The sequence below is a fragment of the Tachypleus tridentatus genome, chromosome 1 (genome assembly GCF_004210375.1).
Source record: "Tachypleus tridentatus isolate NWPU-2018 chromosome 1, ASM421037v1, whole genome shotgun sequence".
Taxonomy (NCBI): domain Eukaryota; kingdom Metazoa; phylum Arthropoda; class Merostomata; order Xiphosura; family Limulidae; genus Tachypleus; species Tachypleus tridentatus.
In genome coordinates, this window is record NC_134825.1 from 15,443,103 (window position 1) to 15,463,836 (window position 20,734).

The window sequence follows — 20,734 nt, forward strand, 5'->3', positions numbered from 1 at the left end:
ATGTTCCTGTAATAATTCTAGTGTGTATAATGATATTACAAGATTATTAATGTTCCTGTAAGAATTTTCGTGTGTTTCATGATATTACAAGATTTTTAATGTTCCTGTAAGAATTCTAGTGTGTATAATGATATTACAAGATTATTAATGTTCCTGTAATAATTTTCGTGTGTTTCATGATATTACAAGATTATTAATGTTTCTGTAAGAATTCTAGTGTGTATAGTGATATTACAAGATTATTAATGTACCTGTATGAATTCTAGTTTGTATAATAATATTCTAAAGATCATTCGTGTTCCCCAAAACTCTAATGTGGATAATGATATTTCAACACACCCAACAGTAAACATCTCTTTAAGGAAGTGTTTAGGAAAGAGAAACGTCACTAAATTACATATCTTTCTTACCTATGCTGTTTTTCTTGGTACAGTTGGTGAATGTAAATCACATATCTTTCTTACCTATGCTGTATTTCTTGGTACAGTTGGTGAATGTGTGGCCCGTAAAGTCAAACTGCTGATGTAGTAATTTGCCAGTTATTTGAAATTCTTTCCACAGCAGCACTACACTGTCATTTGTATACTGGACTGTTTCATGAATAAAAATACAAAAATATCAATAAATATGCGCGTGTATATATATATATGCATATATTAGTGTTGTAATGGTTTATATTGTTGGCTGAGTTCTTTCAGCTAATTCGGTGAGAAAAGTACGAAGTTCAGTCTGGGTAACAGTAATTCCGTAACTCCCTCTAACAAACGACAGGATTAAATCATACAGTGACTACTCCTTAACTGATTAAATCATACAGTGACTACTCCTTAACTGATTAAATCACACAGGGGTTACTTCTTAACTGGTTAAATCATACAGGGGTTACTTCTTAACTGATTAAATCACACAGGGGTTACTTCTTAACTGGTTAAATCATACAGGGGTTACTTCTTAACTGATTAAATCATACAGAGGTTACACCTTAACTGATTAAATCATACAGGGGTTATTTCTTAACTGATTAAATCATGCAGGGGATATTTCTTAACTGATTAAATCATACAGGGGTTACTTATTAACTGATTAAATCATACAGGGGTTACTTCTTAACTGATTATATCATACAGGGTTACTCCTAACTGATTAAGTCATACAGGGGTTACTCCTTAACTGGTTAAATCATACAGTGACTACTTCTTAACTGATTAAATCATACAGTGACTACTCCTTAACTGGTTAAATCATACAGGGGTTACTCCTTAACTGATTAAATCATACAGGGGTTACTCCTTAACTGATTAAATCATACAGTGGCTACCCCTTAACTGCTTAAATCATACAGGGGTTACTCCTTAACTGATTAAATCACACAGTGACTACTCCTTAACTGATTAATTCATACAGTGACTACTCCTTAACCGACTCAGAAATCTGTTAACACTCTAGCCTAACTTGCTTTTCATATATGACATAAATTGTTCCTAAATTCTAGAGAAAATTCCAGACTTTAGAAACATGCTAGGTTAAACTTCCCTTTAAGTAAGCAACATTTCAAATTTCCAGAAACGTCTGAATTAAAACTGCATATATAGTTCTTTATTTGAAAAACTGTATGTTAAACATTACATCGACTGAGTACTTACGACTCATGACTTCGATACCACACTCTTGTACATCGTGAGGGTAGGATCCCAAATTCATCTCACAGCCCAAAGTGAGAGACATTCTGGAAAATGAAAGCAAATCTGGAGAACGATAAATGCATTCGTTATATATAGATTATATTTTATTATAGTGGTAGTTTAACAAGATGTTGTTATATTACGTTAAACTGGGTTTAATATTGTATTCTAGAGTACCTTTATGTATTATTTTGTTTTATTTTATTTGAGCACAAATGTTTGAATATATTTATTGTTTCAAGAATGTTGTATCTTTATTATTTTGGGAGTGTTGCATTATCTTCATTTTTAAATTGTTTTAATTAAAACTAGCGGATAGGAGTGAAGAAAGTGAACTCGGGCAATACACTGGATAAAATATCCAACAATGTCACAATACAGTACAGTAACAATACAGTTATCATTGTTGGATATGTCATATGTCATAGTAGCGATAAAATGGCATAAAATAAAATTACCCAAAAACCATATTTGCATTCGTAGATCAAGACGACACATCAAAGAAGTTACATTTATCTGTTATTATTTATGACTCACCTTGCAGCAAAGAAAATTTTGCTGTTGTTATAAAGTACCATATAAGAATAAGGGTTAATAATAGTGTGAACGTTTCCTTTTATGGAGTTCTTGAAATATGTGTCTGGCGTCCAGAGATCATTCCGCCATCTGTTGTCAAGAATAACTTTGTGGTCAGGGTAGTTACTGGTAGCGGTGGAGTTCAGTCGATGATCCTTCCAAAACTGATGATAAAATATGTCTGCTTCGTAGACCTGTAAAATATCTCGTGTCATGAGCTACTTTAAGATAAGTATTTTTAAACAACCGTTCTGCAAGTTAGAAAATATATTTGGTGGGTGATTTTATTTTTTACTATCAACTCTGAATAAAGAATAGGACTACTTGGAATATCTGGAATCTGAATATTTACGAGGATGGCCTATTCACACTGGTTATGAGCCTGGCATGGCCTAGCGCGTTAAGGCGTGCGCTTCGTAATCTGAGGGTCGCGGGTTCGCGCCCAGTCGCGCCAAACATGCTCGCCCTCCCAGCCGTGGGGGCGTTATAATGTGACGGTCAATCCCACTTTCGTTGGTAAAAAAGTAGCCCAAGAGTTGGCGGTGGGTGGTGATGACTAGCTGCCTTCCCTCTAGTCTTACACTACTAAAGTAGGGACGGCTAGCACAGATAGCCCTCGAGTAGCTTTGTGCGAAATTCCAAAACAAACACACTGGTTTTCTTGCTAAGAGGGAATAAAATCTCACCCAGAATGTCACACAAAAGTGACTTCCCACGTTGCGCAGCACGAAACCTGGCTGTCCACTGTTTTATAACCGTTTGTATCGTACCTTCAACGAAGTATGCCACGTAGATGACCGGGAAAGGTTGAAAAAAGCTTATATGCATGTATAATGTGGCTACGTGAATGAAAACTTCCACTATTTTGGGAGGAAAGATCACACTTCTGGCCAGTCCTTGAAATTATGCATATTTGTGGCCGAACATAAATGAGAAGTTAATTCTTTTAAAGTAACGTTTTTTGGGAAGATAACAAATCAAGTCTTTTCCCAGAGTGTATTCACTTTTGTTCTTATTGAATAACCAAAAATGTGATATTTCTCTCTAACTTATCAGATATTCCAAATCCGCTTTAATAGACTCGTAGAATGTGTGTTAATAAGCTATTTACATGTTCTGGTAAGTTTTAAAAAATAAACACCAATGAACGTTAAATATGAATAGAAATTTCGAATATACGAAGTTTGTTAAACTCTCACCAGTGAATGCAAGGTCACCATTAAAAAACAAACTAATTACTATAACGATGTATATACTTCTTACAAAACAAGTGACAATAAGAGTGAAAGTAATGTATTTAATTTTCAGCTAAAACAACTCACATCCTACAAAGTAAATTTAATATTACAAACTAATATAAAAAGTACCATAACCAAGACCGTTATCAGCAGAGTGCAATGGTAAGAAAACACATAACGAACGAAAAAATACAAAAAAAAATGATGTTCAGTTCTATATCTAGCATGTTGAAAAAAAGAGATATCATTGTCCAGAGGAAACTTCTTTCTTTTAAATAATTGTTACTACAGTCTTAAGGAAACCGGGCGTTACTACATTCTACCAAAACGTACTCTTTTTCGCGTTCCTTCTCTAAACCTACTTACTACAGTTTCCATAGTGTTCCTACACTCTATTAAAAACTGTCCCGTCTAAACCGTACTTACTATAGTTTCCAGAGTGTTCCTACACTCTATTAAAAACTGTCCCGTCTAAACCGTACTTACTATAGTTTCCAGAGTGTTCCTACACTCTATTAAAAACTGTCCCGTCTAAACCGTACTTACTATAGTTTCCAGAGTGTTCCTACACTCTATTAAAAACTGTCCCGGCATGACCAGGTAATTAGGGTACTCAACTCGCAACTTAAGGTCCCAGGCTCGAATCCTCATCTCACTAAACACACTTGTTCTTTAAGCCGTAAGGGCGTTATAATGTGACAGTAAACCTCACTGTTCGTTGGTAAAATAGTAGCCCAAGAACTGGAAATGGATAGTGATGACTAGTTGCTTTCCCTCTAGCCTTACACTGCCAAATTTGGGACAGATGGGCCTCGTGAAACTTTGTGCCAAATTCTAAACAAACTATTAAAAACTACTCTCGCTTCACATTTAAAGAGTTGCTGCTACAAACTCAATAAAAATAGACATTGCCATATTCTACCTATTCTTCTAGTCTTTATAAGTCCTTTAAAAGAGTAATTTCTATAATTTCCAGTAAACTCGATTTACTACAAAAACCTTCTATTACTTTACTCTCCTTTTAAAGAGGTGTTAATTCAATCTCCTAGAGCTTAAACTATTAGTCTCTGATATAGAATTATCACTACGGTCACTAACACTAAATTTGTCTAAAAAATTAATCTAATAAGCACACGCTAATTTAAAGTTAACTTACGGCTAATACAGACCTGCTTTGTTACTGTCCATTTACTTAAATATTACACAAACTACAGTATTATAAAATATTACTACAAACGTGATTTGATTAGCCTTGATTTTTTCTCTACTTCTGCCGTAGATTTCAGTATTTTATTTTCATTAGGTAATATCAACTCATCAATAGTTCTTATTAGTTAATACCAACTCAACAATAGTTCTCATTAGTTAATGCCAACTCAATCATAGTTTTCATCAGTTTACGTCAACTCTATCATAGTTCTCATTAGTTAATACCAACTCAACAATAGTTCTCATTAGTTAATACCAACTCAACAATAGTTTTCATTAATTAATACCAATTCAATCATATTTGTTATTAATTAATGCCAGCTCAAAATAACAAGAAAAAAGGATTGGTTGGTTTGAATTTCGCACAATGTTACATGAGGGATATCTGCGCTAGCCGTCCCTAATTTAGCAGTGAACTACTAGCGGGGAGGCAGCTAGTCATCACCACCCAACGCCAACTCTTGGGCTAATCATTTTATCAACAATTAGTAGGATGGATTTTCACGTTATAACGCCTCCAGGGCTGAAAGGGCGAATATGTTTGGTGGACGGGGATTCGAACCCTCAGATTTATCTCGTTCTGAAAGCACTCACCTCCTTTCCAGGTGATCATCGTTTATTTAGCTACAAGAGACTAGGGAAAAGTTAGCTTGTTGATTCCATCCAGCGCCATCTTTTGGTTTCTCTTTTATCAAACTAAAATGTAGGACTGATATCACATTATAACGTCCACCACGCGGCTGAAAGGGCAAGAATTTTATACCTTTACTCGCGAAAAAATACTTTTCATCAATTATAGATCCACTTGTTGTCAGTTAATGTTATTTATGTGCTGTCTTGTTTTTCTTGTACTTAAGCTTTCTGAAGGAACACCACAATTCGTGAAAAAGCTATCTTCAAGGAGTAATGATAACATTGTTTACACTAGAATAAAATTATTTTTTAATTACTACTAGTTACTAATAATACTTACACAAGCGGACACTTCATATAAAACTTTGCCACCTCAGTGAAATTGTTTGGCATTATTGCTTTGGTGTTTGAGTTATTATGTGATAAAAACGCAGCAGAAGGAATAAGAACAAGAGATTCAAACTCTTCTCTATGATACTTACAACTTGTGATTTGATCATAACATAGATTTTACTATTGGGGAGATATTTAAAATACCATTTTGATAAACAATCCAAGCTATCCTTGATGACGAGAAACACACTCGGAATAAAAATGTATCTCAGAACGGCTGATATGGGTATTAACACTTTTATTAATAAGGAGAGAACAACGTTTCGACCTTCCTAGGTTATCTTCAGATACAATCTAATCTATCCCTACATCGGCAGTGCTATCACCTGCCTAACATGTACTTAAGTATGTGACATTGTGTTTACTTCTTACTGCTTTTCTTCAACAAAAGAAACACGTTGTGTACCTCTCACCAAAACACTATCGAACATATTTATTTATTATTAACAACTAACGGAGAGCGCTGTATTTAACTAACACACGTTTAGTTATAAATGAAGTTAGGAGATCTAGCAAGGAACGTTTGAGGAACTCTGTACACCAGATGTTTCATTGTCTCAGTATTCTGTCTCAGTATTCTCCAAGTTCTGGGCGAAGTATTTAAACTCTGGATTCCGTACTTGAAAAGCCATATTCGAATTCATGCGATATCACAGACTAATCTCCGCTATTTAATTTTTGGGTGGCATACAGTTAATTTCTTAGTATGGATTGTGGGCACTGTCGACGGGGTGCTTTCTTTGTGTTCTTAAGTTCGAGATTATGGACGGTTTTAAATAGCCAAACATAGAGACTCTACAAGTTCTGCTTTGTTCCTATACACAACGAACCTTCGTTCTCCATGTTTTTTCTTTTCATATAAAACATATTTTTCCCGTTCAAACAGGAAGTTCTAAATTTATCACTCATAGAAATAAAAGAAAAATGGCTTAAATTTTAATAGCAGAGTCCTGGTTGTTCTGAAAGCTGTGCTTCACTATACTGAGCGTATACAATAAGCTTTTACAGAACAACTAACATGTTTCTATGGCAATACCACTGAAGCTATTAAAAGATAATTATGTATAGAAGCAGAAATAATGATTTTGGGAAGGTCGCTTACACTTTTCTTGCTGTTATCCGCTTCGAAAATATGTTGAACCTGAAAACTGCACAGCATGAAAAAATAAATTACCGTTCCACACACGTAAATCACATTCTATAATCCAACAGTATGTACTAACATACAGAACACGAGTTTCGTCACGTTTCGGTTCACGTACGACCAAACTGTGACAAGTAACGTCCATTATAATTATAACAGCAGCAAGTTATAAATATATAAATACATCTCAACCTTTTTGTATTAATACTATTAAATCTTTCAGAAAACCCCAGAAAAATTTGTATATCCCTAACGAAACTGCTAGCAGCATTTATGATTATACTAAACCTTCCGACATTGTTTAACAACATATTCAAATCATGATTAAACTAAACTTTTCAACAATATTTAACAATATAATTAAATAATGATCAAAGTAAACCTTCAAACAATGTTTAACAACATATTCCAATAATGAATAAACTAAACCTTCAAACATTGCTTAACAGTATATTCACATAATGATTAAACTAAACCTTTCAACAATGTTTAACAACATATTCCAATAATCAATAAACTAAACCTTCAAACAATGCTTAACAGTATATTCAAATAATGATTAAACTAAACTTTCCAACAATGTTTAACAACATATTCCAATAATGAATAAACTAAACCTTCAAACAATGCTTAACAGTATATTCAAATAATGATTAAACTAAACCTTCCAACAATGTTGAAGAATATATTTAAATAATGATTAAACTAAATCTTCGAACAATGTTGAAGAATATATTTAAATAATGATTAAACTAAATCTTCTAACAATGTTTAAGAATATATTCAAATAATGATTACCTCTTTCTTTCTTTGTGAACCTGACGATGGCCGAAGAAAGTCGAAATGTTGTTCGCTCCTCTACATAAAAATATTTTCTCAACCCATATCAGTCATTTTTACATATATAAAACAGGTTTACAACTGACTGTTGCCGGACGCATGTCATACGAACGAGGGTGTAAATGGGTACAAGATTGTAGGGAGTGTTGCAGTCAGATGTTAGGTTGTTAATTAATATAGTGATAAAGGTATTCCTTTATATTAGTTACATTTTGGTTTGATACACTATATGTGCAAACACTAAAAGCTGGGATATTCTGTTAGCCTGTACATGTGCAAACACTAGAAGCTTGAACATCCTGTTATCCAGTGTGTGTGTACAAACATTAGCAGTTCATAATATCCTGTTATTGCATGTGTCCATCACAAAACGCTGGTGAAAACTTATTTCTCTCTATATAAATGTATATAATAATATAGTCCACTGTATGTTCATGTAACTATTTATCTATATAAGTATAATAGTAATGTTTATTGTCTACTCATATAACTACTTCGCAGGGTGTGGAAGCATATTTACCCAAATATTACAAAGGCTTATCAGGTATATGCGTGAATACATACAGATTTTCAGTATTGCATTTTGCGGTTTTATGCGTATTTATGCGTTTTTCATCACTACATTGGCCTTGTTGATGAATCTTCAGCAAGTTTGGTTTGGAAATTCATTGGGTCCATGTGGAGATACAAACATATTTGTGGTTTCACATTTTGTATTTTGCAGTTTTTATGGTCTTTTTTGTTACAATTACGTATAATGAAAGCAAATTTTCATATTCTATGATGACCTTCCATTAATCACGAACTTTCATAACTTCTGCCCAGGAGACGGGTACTCCAACTAATTATTTAATGTGTTTGTAGAAAAGTAAAAACTGGAGTATTTACCAATGTGTCATTCAAATGTGTTTAAACTCAGATTAATAAACCAAGTAATAGTCAATGTTGTTATTATTAAAACAATTACATTACTTATATAATGATAAATACGAATGTTATTCCTCAAATTGATAGCCTGTACGAAATTCTTGAATAAATTCCGGAATTATAAGCAAAAAGAAAATATTTACCTGCATTTCTTCGTCTACTGACAAAATATTGAGAACTGCAATTCTGATATGAACTTCAACAGGATTTCCTATAAAATAATAACACGCATTTTATGGTGTTGCAAACTCACTACGTTTTATGTTTTAGAAACAGTTTTTCTTAATACTTGTATATAATGAAATTAAACTGTGTTCTAGAGATCCAGGAAATAAATTTATACACCTAACTGCACCCATTGGTTCATTTACACGTATTTGAAAAAATAATTTAAGCTCAGCATTGTATGGCTATATAATTTTAATCGTATTTCCTACCCAGACTTGTACAGTAGAGATTGACCTTGTTAATATTATAACAACATTCATGAACAATCCTGCCAATATTACAACAGCATTCATGAACAATCCTGCCAATGTTATAACAATATTCATTAACAACACTGCCAATATTATAGCAAACTCATAATATTGTAACACTATCCATGAACAATCCTATCAATATTATAAAAACGTTCATGAATAACCCTGTCAAATTATAACAATGTTTATAAACAACCCTACAAATATTATAACAACATTCATGAACAATTCTGCCAGTATTATTCAACATTCACGAATAATCCTGACAATATTAGAATAAAATTTATAAATACCTCTGTCAATATTAAAGCAACATGTATACCCAATCTTAAGACGAAGGTGAAACAAAAGCCCGTTGGAGCTGATGTGAATGGAGAACATGAAAGTAAATGGTCTAACAGGAATTTTAATATTCCACCTTTTTTGGGTTATAATTTTTATAATGCTTTTGAAATACGTCGTGATGACGAGAAACCCACTTGAAGTAAATATGTATCTCAAGACGGCTGGTAGGGGTATTATATATTTTATTAAAATAAAGTAGAGGATAACGTTTCTACTTTCTTAGATCATCTTCTTAACATGACCTAAAAAGGTCAAAACGTTGTTCTCTACTTTATTTTAATAAAATATTTAATACCCATACCAGCCGTCTCGAGATACATTTTTGAAGTAAGGTTGGAAACTTGCGAGCTGTCATTAATTTCAAAACTCGTATATTATTCTGTTCATCGTACCAGAAAATAGACATACCAGTTTTCATTATAATAGGTTATTTTGAGAGTTAGAAGGTTCCCTCTAGTAATGGAGGCTTTCATTTTGCGAATGAGAGATATCTTGTTGCTTTTCTAAGTGATAATAAAGTGATGGGTTCAGTTTATAAACTGTGTGGCCTAAATGGGCTCACTTTAAAAACAGTTTGGCTAAAGTGCTAAATAACTTTTGTTATTTAAAAAATCATTTTTTACATCTTATTGAAAGATAATATCTGAGAGAATTATCACGTATACAGATTTAAGTGACACAATTTACTATTCACCATTCTCAGTTACTTATTTTAACCTGCAATTATTTAAAATTAACATACTTTACAGGAGAACATGCTAATATCTCGTAATGATCATATGTGATATATGGGATTTGAGAATACACTGAAACTATGTGCTGATTATGCATAATATATGACACGTGAAAACACGCTGACACCATGTGTTTATCACATATAATATATGTGACGATACACGAGAACAATCCGATACAATATGCTGATTGCGTATAGTATATGACACACAAGAACGCGGCGATACCACGTGCTGATTATGTGTAATATAAGACACATCAAATCTCACTGGTAGAACATAATAATCCGTTTACTTTACATATAAAACTGTGGTAAATGATAGATGTGAGACATTTGTTAAAGTTAAAACTGTGAACGTTATTGCATAATTCAAGGGAGCTAGTACATTCTTACATCTCGAGAGATAAAAATTAAATGTTGGCATATCTTACTGTGTATTATAAGACTGTTTCTTATTATCGTCAAATAAAAGATTTTAATGAAGGTCACATACCATCCTTTATGGGAGGCCTCATTCTGTCGTAAAAAGATGGCACGATGTTGTGTATTTCAATGGCATTCTTTACGTTGTTATTCATGCAACTGAAAAAAAAATCAGTATCATAAACATCCACTGAAACTGTATTAAATAATCCACGTACTGGAATATACAGAAGGTATGGATTTTGTATCACGTCTTAGTCATGTTGTCCACACTGGTAGCAACAATTATTGACCCTTTGGTTATTCCATACAAATTACTTGTAACAAAATTATTCAGCATTTAGTTATCATATACAGATTACTTGTAACAAAAATAATTGACCGTTTGGTTATCATATACAGATTACTTCTAACAAAAATTATTTACCATTTGGTTATTTCAAATAGTAAACATACTGGATACACACATGTTAAAATCACGTTCAAATGTCTTCTTAAGAAATGTAGTGCATGAATCAAGTGACTAGTTTTTACGTAATTCATAAGTTTTTGTCTATTCTTTGTTTAACCTTAGTTTCAATAGAACAATAACTTAAGTACTGATTATTTTAATGGTTTTCTATTGCATATGTATTAATACTATTATGAAGATTATTTAGCGTTCTTAACTTTGTATAATATTGGAGTTAATCTATAATTTACTGAGATAACTGAATCTTATGAGTTATTAATGGGATTACGAACAAAAGCATCACTAACATTGTAAGTAAGAAAGGTGTATCCAACATGAATTGCAGGTGAGTTGTAATTTATAAATGTACTTTGTGAATTTTAAGAGGCTGCAGTTTTTCTGGGGAACTTATGCTTATTTATCACGTTACTATGGTTGCGAAACTTCAACAGATATATTTGTATGTTTACCAGGCTACTTGGGCTTCCATACCTGAACAAAAACGTTTGTATATTTATCAAGCTGCTTGGGTTATTTAAATATGACACATTATAAGAGATGCCAAACCTCAACAGGATTGTTTCCATGTTCATAGGATTGTTAAGGTTACCAGACCTTAACAGGAATGTTTGCATGTCTATAAGTTTGCTAGGGTTAACAAACCTTAACAGGAATGTTTGCATGTCAATAATATTACTAGCGTTAACAAACCTGAACAGGAATGTTTGCATGACTATAAGACTGCTAAACTTGCTAAACCTAAACGGAAATGTTTACATGTCAAAAAGCATGCTAGGGTTAACAAATTCCAGGAGGAATATTTTTATGTTTATCAGGTCGTTAGGGTTATAATATCTCAAAAGCAATGGTTGCATGCTTATCAAATTCCTAAAACTTATCAAATCCAAGCAGAAATGTTTAGATCAGTGGTTCTTAACCTGGGTTCAATCGAACCCCAGGGGTTCGGTGAGTCAGTCTCAGAGGTTCGGTGGAGGTCAAGACACACACACTGTGTGTGTGTCCGTTCTGTTTGATTCGTGACGTCTTGGCCATCATTGGCTGCGGCTCATCACGTCACATCACTTGGCCTTAATATGTGTGCTGCAGGGAACTTCGTGCGCTTAGACGACATAAAAGAAGATTTTTTTATTTTGTAAGCCTCTTACAACAACAACTAAGGCAGCCGACGTGAAGAAACGTGTGATGACTTCTTCAGAGACAACGATCTTTCGAGGGATATGGTTTCTGCAGTTTGTACGGACGGAGCTCCAGTCATGCATGGACGAAACACTGGTTTTGGTGCGCTGGTGAAAGCCGATGCATCACACATCATTGTAACGCACTGTGATCTTTACAGGCATGCGTTGGCAACAAAAACCTTGCCTTCAAAAACTGGCAGAAGTATTAAAAATTGGAGTGGAATGTGTGAACTTTGTGTGAAATAGTGCCCTGAAGCACCGCATCTTCAAAGAGCTGTGTAATGAAATAGGCTCTGAATTTGAGGTACTTCTGTACCATTCTAACGTTCGGTAGTTATCCCGAGGAAAGGTGCTGAATCGTGTTTTTGCCATGCGTGTGGAATTTGCCCTGTTTTGCGAGGGCACCAACATTGTCATGCAGATTGCTTCGAAAAATTTGAGTTCATTCTCATTTTGGCATACATGGCCGATATCTTCAATGCTCTCAATCATCACAATCAACAGATGCAGGGCGGTGGAGTCAACATCATTGAAGCAGAAGAAAACCTTAAGGCTTTTCAAAAAAGCTACCGTTATGAAAATGACGAACAGATAATGATAACTTCACAAACTTTTCCCTGCTGGACGACTGTGTAAGTAAGATTGAAGATGTGTCTGAAATCGGAGATATTTCTGTATCCAGGGAACTGAAGTACAGTATCTAGACGGATACTTCCCCACCAGAGACTTATATCCAGCATGGGTGTGACAGCCATTCACGTTTAGTGTTGCGACAGCAGATGTCAATGATGAATACCTCGACGAAATCATTGAACTTCAGCAGAGCCAGGTTCAACAGCAACTTTTCAGAACAACAATGCTCTCAACGTTTTGTTGTCACCAAATCGTAACGTACCCTCTTATTGCTAAGAAAGCCCTTGAGATACTCATACCGTTTGTTACAACGTATCTTTGCGAGCAATCCTTTTCGAGGATGGTAGACATAAAAACGAAGAAAAGGAACAGATTTTGTTGCGAAAATGGTATTAGAGTGACACATACCAAGGTGAAGCCACGCATTTCTGAACTTGTCTCTGAAAGGCAACAGCAAAAGTCACATTGATTTGCAGTAAATATTCATTGAGTTATGTTTTTGTTTTTGTGTGAAATTCATGTTTTGTTCTTTGAACATAGAGATATTGTGTGCAACTGATGCATGGTTCATTTTGTGCACTAATAAAATACCTACTTATGTTTTGAATTTGAAAAAAATCACATTTTATTTTTCCAATTACGAAGGGTTCAGTGAATACAAGTACGAAACTTCCGGGGTTCAGTACCTCCGATAAGGTTAAGTAAGAACCACTGGTTTAGATGTTTATCAGGTTAACAAATTTTACAGAATGTGATCATGTCTGTATGTTCGTTAGAGCTTCCAAAACTTCAACAGAAACGATTTTATATTTTCAGATTGTGGATGATGAATGATCAATATCTAACAAGTAGTTCCTGTGGATGATGAATGATCAATATCTAACAAGTAGTTCCTGTGGATGATGAATGATCAATGTCTAACAAGTAGTTTCTGTGGATGATGAATGATCAATATCTAACAAATAGTGGTCAGGTGGTATCTGAACAAAACAAATAATTGTACATTGTACCTGATAATACGACACAAAGCTGAAAAGATACACGTCAATGAGATGTTCTTGCTGTGAAAGATCATCGGTCCCGGCGATGAAACTCTGTAAAATAAAAATACCCAAAATGAGGTTATTGTATAAGCTTTTAAGAGTTGTAAAATATTGTACATCATAGCTTTAATGTTGTAAAAAAAAGGTAACATTACAAATAATTGCTATTTAACTTTATCTTATTATTAATTAAAAATATTTTCATAGGATGTGGCAACTTATGTATGTTTGTTTGTTTTTGAATTTCGCGCAAAGCTACACGAGGGCTATCTGCGCTAGCTGTCCCTAATTTAGCAGTGTAAGACTAGAGGGAAGGCAGCTAGACATCACCATTCACCATTCACCGTTCACTGTTGTTCTACTCTTTTACCAACGAATAGTGGGGTTGACTGTAGTTTATAACGCCCTCACGGCTGACAGAGTGAGTATGTTTCGTTTGACAGCGATTCAAACCTGTGGCCGTTTACACATGTAGAGGGTCAGCTTTTACAATGTAAGTCAACAGATTAAAATAATGTTTTATGTGTGCTTAAATACAACAATAAATTTACAGTTTTAATAGAAACAACAAGAAATATTTAGTTTAACAGTAATTTTAAGTTTATTCATAACAGTTGCAATCGTTTGTGTAATATAAGGGGTCAAATGTCCTCTTTTGCCCCTTCTTGTGAACACCCATGAATAGAAAACAACAAAACAAAATCAACAATCGCATTCATGATATGATTATAATAAACACTGTGTATGATATGTTGTAACATCCATATCCTTATGAAGACAATAATATACCTAATTCCTAATTTGCATATTCATTTTCAATAAAAATATTTGTCTTTTGGTTTCGAAAAGAAAACCCTACTTTTAAGACTATGTTTCAAAATAGCGGTATTTATAATAAATCAGAAACATTACTCAAAATCAAGCAGTCATCTATTAAATCTTCTAGAAGTTACATAAAACAAATTAAAACCTTACTAAACACAAGTAGTGATCTAATACATCTAGAAGTTATTTAAAACAAATCAAAATCAAAATCTTACTGAATAGAAGTAGTGATTTAATAAATCTTCTAGAAGTTTTGTAAAACAACCAAAAACTTTACTAAATGCAAGTAGTGATCTAAAATGTCTTCTAGAGGTTCGTAATCCGAGGGTTGCGGGTTCGAATCCCGGTCGCACCAAACATGCTTGCTCTTTCAGCCGTGGAGGCGTTATAATGTGACGGTCAATCCCTCTATTCGTTGGTAAAAGATTAGCCCAAAAGTTGGCGGTGGGTGGTAATGACTAGCTTCCTTCCCTCTAGTCTTACACTACTAAATTACGTACAGCTAGTGCAGATAACCCTTGAGTAGCTTTGCGCAAAATTAAAACAAAACAAACTTTCACCTCCCTGTTGGCAGGCGATTGTTCAAACTTCAACATTTTAAACTTCTCTTCGTTAGATTCATAATTTTATTTAAATATTTATTTTATTTTAATTTTATTACAATTTCTTGTTGATCTAAAGCTGTAGAAAAGTATTTTTTTTATAGTTTTGACGCAGTGATTGAGAGCATTCATAACCCCAACTGGTTGTAGCATAATTATATTGAAACCGCATTCTAACGTTCTAGAAGTCGTTCTCTGAGAGAAGTATCTTCGAAAGACACAACAAACACATGCTAACAAATACAGCGTGTTTGTTGAATGTTGTTGTTAAACGCTAATATGCACAATTAACTACCTATGTTGTACCAACTTTAGGAACTGACATTCAAATTTCAGCATTATAAGTCTTCATGCTTACCTTTGAAACATCGAAGAGTGGTATATAGATACTTTATCTAGAAACCTCCTGTAGTTGTCGCAAAATCCAAATAAAAATTTGTTGCGTGTCTAAAAGATCGGTCTACATATGTTAAAACAATGGTAGTGACATCAGTTGACTGAGTAGTACAGCCTACAGATATATCACGTGATAACAATAGCAATTAAATCTCTGACGTTCCATCATGTACAAATTATCCACAGTAAGCCCGTGAAACGTAGCATTATGAACAGTTCTATATTATATTCCGAATCAATAATCTGTTCCTAGAACCAGTTAATATTTCATAAGCGTCAATATTTGTTCAGCTTTAAGCTTGTTTTTAATGTCAGAACCATTTGTTCTCAATTTATTTATTATTTATCTACCTCACAAGTATTTTCACGAAATGTTGTCAGAAAATGGCATTTAGATAAGAAAAAAGGACAGATTTTGCAATAATACATGTCTTCCGAAGTGACAGCGGTAAGTTTACGAACTAAAAATGCTAAACTCGGAGGCTCGATTCCGCGGCGGATATAACAGAGAATTCGTTGTGACTTTGCTCTAAGAACAAACACAGAAACTGTAATACAACAAACAAGGAACTACGTAAGCATAATATCATAATACCATGTTTTTATAAAATAGCATTAAAAATGGTAATTTATGCACCTACAGATGTAACAAGTTGGGATAAATGTGAATGTAACTATAGGTGTGAGAGGGTGTGATAAAATTGTATTTAAATATGAATATAAGTATAGGTGTAACAGGGTGTGATAAAATAGTGTTTAAGTGTTAATGTAAGTGCCTACAGGTGTAATAATGTGTGACAAACTAAGTGTCAAGAAAAATGCTAAAGAGGTAGCAATGTGTTGTCATATGCAAGCATGTTTTATGTTTTCTAGGAGGAAATACTCAGCAATGGCCACTGCTTATTGGGAGAAACATCTTGATTGCTTATGCAACAGTAGCGAAAAGAAATGCTCATTCAGACATGCTTGGAAATGATCACTTCAAATATGATTTGATGTTTGTTTTCACCTAATTCAGCAAGTGGCGTTACCTAGAAACCAACACTTGTTGGATTAGGCCAAGTCAAAGAAATAACAACAAAACCATCCACAAATAACAGCACTGTGGTAAATTTACACTGATCTCCGATAGATGGCTTGGACTATAAAGATCCATGCATAGGGTACATACCATTGCAAGGTTCAACCATGATATACTGCTGTAGCCACACCCAACGTTATCCAGGATATTTATAAATGAGCTATCAATACTCTACTGAACACTAAAGATGTAGAGCTCGCACTTTCAGAAAATGCAACCAAATTTACAATGTTCGTTATTTGCGAAACAAGGAAACGAATGAACTTAACAGCACAATTCATTGGATAAACAAATTCACGACAATTTGTTTGTTGTTTGTTTTTTTTTAATTTCGCGCAAAGCTACACGAGGGTTATTTGCGCTAGCCATCCCTAATTTAGCAGTGTACGACTAGACAGCTAGTCATCACTACCCAACGCTAACTCTTGGTCTACTCTTTTACCAACGAATAGTGGGATTGACCGTCACAATATAACGTCCCAACGGCTGAAAAGGCAAGCACGTTTGGCGCGACCGGGATTCGAACCCGCGACCCTTGGATTACGAGTCGCACGCCTTAACACGCTTGGCCATGCCGGACCCAAAATTATAACGCTTAATAGAACCAGCCAGGATTCCAACGTGGAATCTTCTGATCTGTAGTCAGACGCGTTATCCATTGCGCCACTGGCCCGCTCCGATTCGACAAAGAAACGAAGTTTTCCTGTTGATTTCAAATGTGATTTCTTGGTTCATTTCTACTTCGAGTTCTTCAGTTAAAGATTATACCTTAAGCTAATCGTGTATTAGTTCTGAAAAGATCTATATTGAAATAAAGGAGGTTACAGACCTAATAACAACTCAGTAGAAAATGTTTGGTTTTTTGGAATTTCGCACAAAGCTACTCGAGAGCTATCTATGCTAGCCGTCGCTAATTTAGCAGTGTAAGACTAGAAGGAAGGCAGCTAGTCTACACCACCCACCGCCAACTCTTAAGATACTCTTTTACCAACGAAAATTAGGATTGACCGTCATATTATAAAGCCCCCACATTGGGAAGGCGAGCATGTTTGGCGCGACTCGGGCGCGAACCCGCCACTCTCAGATTACGAAGCCCACGCCTTAACGCGCTAGGCCATACCAGGACCTAGCCGAAAACGTATTTTTGTTTGTTGAAAATAAGAAATTTTTTCAGTTTTATTAAGCTTATCCAGTCTAATTAATTGGCACACAACTAGAATAGCATTCAAATAAATACCACTCTAAAAGTTTCCTTCCGGTAAAAAAAACAAAATCCCTTGTTCTTCCTAATTTTTATCAGTTGATGTTTTTAATTATTTTCCACTGACGGTCCTATTTATTATCAATTGTTGGTTTTAATTATTATTCGCTGGTGTTTCTAATTATTATCTATTGCTCTTCGTAATTATTGTCCACCGTTGCTCCTAATTGTTATTGTTGTTTTTAATTAGCATCTGTTATTTTTCCTAATTATTATCGATTATCGTTTCTAAATAGAATAATCAACACAACAGATAAAATGATAAACACTCTTTTGTTGTGAGGTTCTGATTAAAATGTTAATTTGACTACACTTAACTTACGCACCATTCCTTTTACGAGCGTGTCCAAAACTGTTTCGGTTCACAGCACCCTTAGTGTCTCAGCAATTTGTCTCACCTTAGGCAAAAGGAAAAAAAAAAAAACCTAACAATTCCGTTTATGAAGTCGTTAGGTCCAAACAACTTAAAACTTAGTAACTATTTATCTTCTAACAACGTTGTAGCCGTCTGAAAGAATAATACACGTAAACTGAAGGTAAAAACAATACTTTTATTTCATTTTTAAACAACCACAAATACTAATGGGCTGTATGTGCCTATTGGGTACTGCAGAGCTTACCTTGGAATCTGATTGGACACCAACACTCTCATTTCCTGTTCCACACTGATTTTCGCGCGGTACTTGCTTTTTATCACAGCAACCGCCGAAATCCAGCTTTGCAGAGATTTGACATCGCAAAGGAAATTCAGATTCGCTGAGCCTTAGCACTTAGCAGAGGATATTCATCTCTTATTGATATCCAAAATGAGTTAGTTCCATGCTGTCAGATTCTGCTTACAAAGTCTTGTCGGCCCGGCATGGCTAAGCGTGTTAAGGCGTGCAACCCTTAATCTGAGGGTAGCGGGTTAGCATCCCAGACGCGCCAAACATGCTCGCCTTTTCAGCCGTGGGGCGTTATAATGTAACGTTCAATCCCACTATTGGTTGGTAAAAGAGTACCCCAAGAGTTAGCGGTGGATGGTGGTAACTAGCTGCCTTGTGTTACACTGCTAAATTAGGGAAGGCTAGCGCAGATAGCTCTCGTGTAGCTTTGTGCGAAATTCAAAAACAAAAAAAATTAGTTATATTAGAATTTGCTTACCTTTACAATACTTCTTAGAAAAAGCTCGTAAAGTCTGTGACTTTTAACAAACAAGATTTCTTCTGTTATATTTTTTAAAAAATCATTTATTTTGGTGGGAAATTGAACAGTATTCGTGTTACTGATTAAAGTTGTATAAAGTTTACAGAATATTGTGACCTATCAAAATCTACATCCACACTTTAGTTATTTTGGTAATTATTTAGGGTTATAGTGAATCGAGTTAATGTATCAACAATCATTGGTTTTACCTCTCGTTAATTTAAGATCTTGTCATAAATACTCAATTTCATGGTACTATTGTGTGGCATTTGCCACACTTGCAAATATTCTAACTTTCTGAGATATATCATTGTCATTAAACACCTTATGTACTTTTCACGTTTACCTTTTAATTTTTACACAAGACACGACTTATTTTATCTGCTTCTTGTCCAACCTCCAAGTGGCTCAACAGTAACTTAAAGGTTTTGGTCCCCATGGTGGGCAGACTACATTTAATATAGTATATAGCGTTATACCAAACAACAGCCAATACAAATGGGTTCCATGAGTTTTAGTAAGTGCACAAATTAGTTCAAGTGTGAATAATTATTCTAAGTTGTCTGATGTTGATAGAACAGAGTAGCCCATATTCATTACTTGTTTACGATAGCTTGAGCTGAAGGAACATCAAACTATATGTAACCCACGATTTCACATTGCTATTACAATTACTGACGAAGGAGGCGCTAATGTAGTTTGGAGCTATGAACTGTACATAAATAAAGCTGGAGACATCTATCCGACACCTAATTTTACATGTGATAGAATTCACCGTTGTACGCAAATTCAAAGAGCCGACACCATAAACAGACTAACAGACGAAGGACGTAACTTTAGTTTATAAGATTCTAGAATGTCCATCTTTTATGTACTACCCAAGATCCATAAACCTGAGATTTCAGGAATGCTCATCATGTTTGTGTACAAATGTTCCACAAAACTGATTTCTAATTTTATTGATAACATTCTTTATCTTATCGTACATAAATTAAGGTTCCTACAAATTGTTCATAATCTTCACGGGTAATGTAATATCTCTTTACATGTTCAAACTTTACATTGATGGCTTAAAACCTCTCAAGTTCTTTCTTGATGGACTAGTTATACTCGTACCTTTCACCGATAAAATTTCACAACTTCTACTGAATCTAAATATATTTAAGTTTAATGACAATTACTCTATGTTGCTATGGGAACCAGAATGGAAAATTCGTATACAAACTGTTTGTTTAATAATTTGGATTTTTTTTCAAGAAATGTTCCCTATTTGTACAGAAGGTATATTGACAACATTTCCGGAAACTTTATTCGTGACACGACTCAATTTGAGAGCTTTATTATTATTAATTATATTTGAGCCTGTTCAACTTTCTTTGAGCCTTCTTTAACTTTCAGATGGCGGCAGATCGTTATTGAAAATAACAAAC

At 34.4% G+C, this 20,734-nt stretch overlaps 1 protein-coding gene across 1 annotated transcript; it reads right to left on the reverse strand.

Moving 5' to 3' along the window:
• Positions 1–447: 447 nt before the first annotated feature.
• LOC143225862 (glycine receptor subunit alpha-2-like) lies at positions 448–15,875 on the reverse strand. The gene is made up of 7 exons (XM_076456033.1): positions 15,740–15,875; positions 13,922–14,005; positions 10,699–10,787; positions 8,786–8,853; positions 2,220–2,452; positions 1,644–1,726; positions 448–590 (listed from the first exon to the last, which is right to left on the reverse strand). The coding sequence occupies exons 1-7, from the start codon at positions 15,748–15,750 to the stop codon at positions 448–450; spliced, it is 711 nt and encodes a 236-aa protein (XP_076312148.1). The 5' UTR covers positions 15,751–15,875.
• Positions 15,876–20,734: the final 4,859 nt, after the last annotated feature.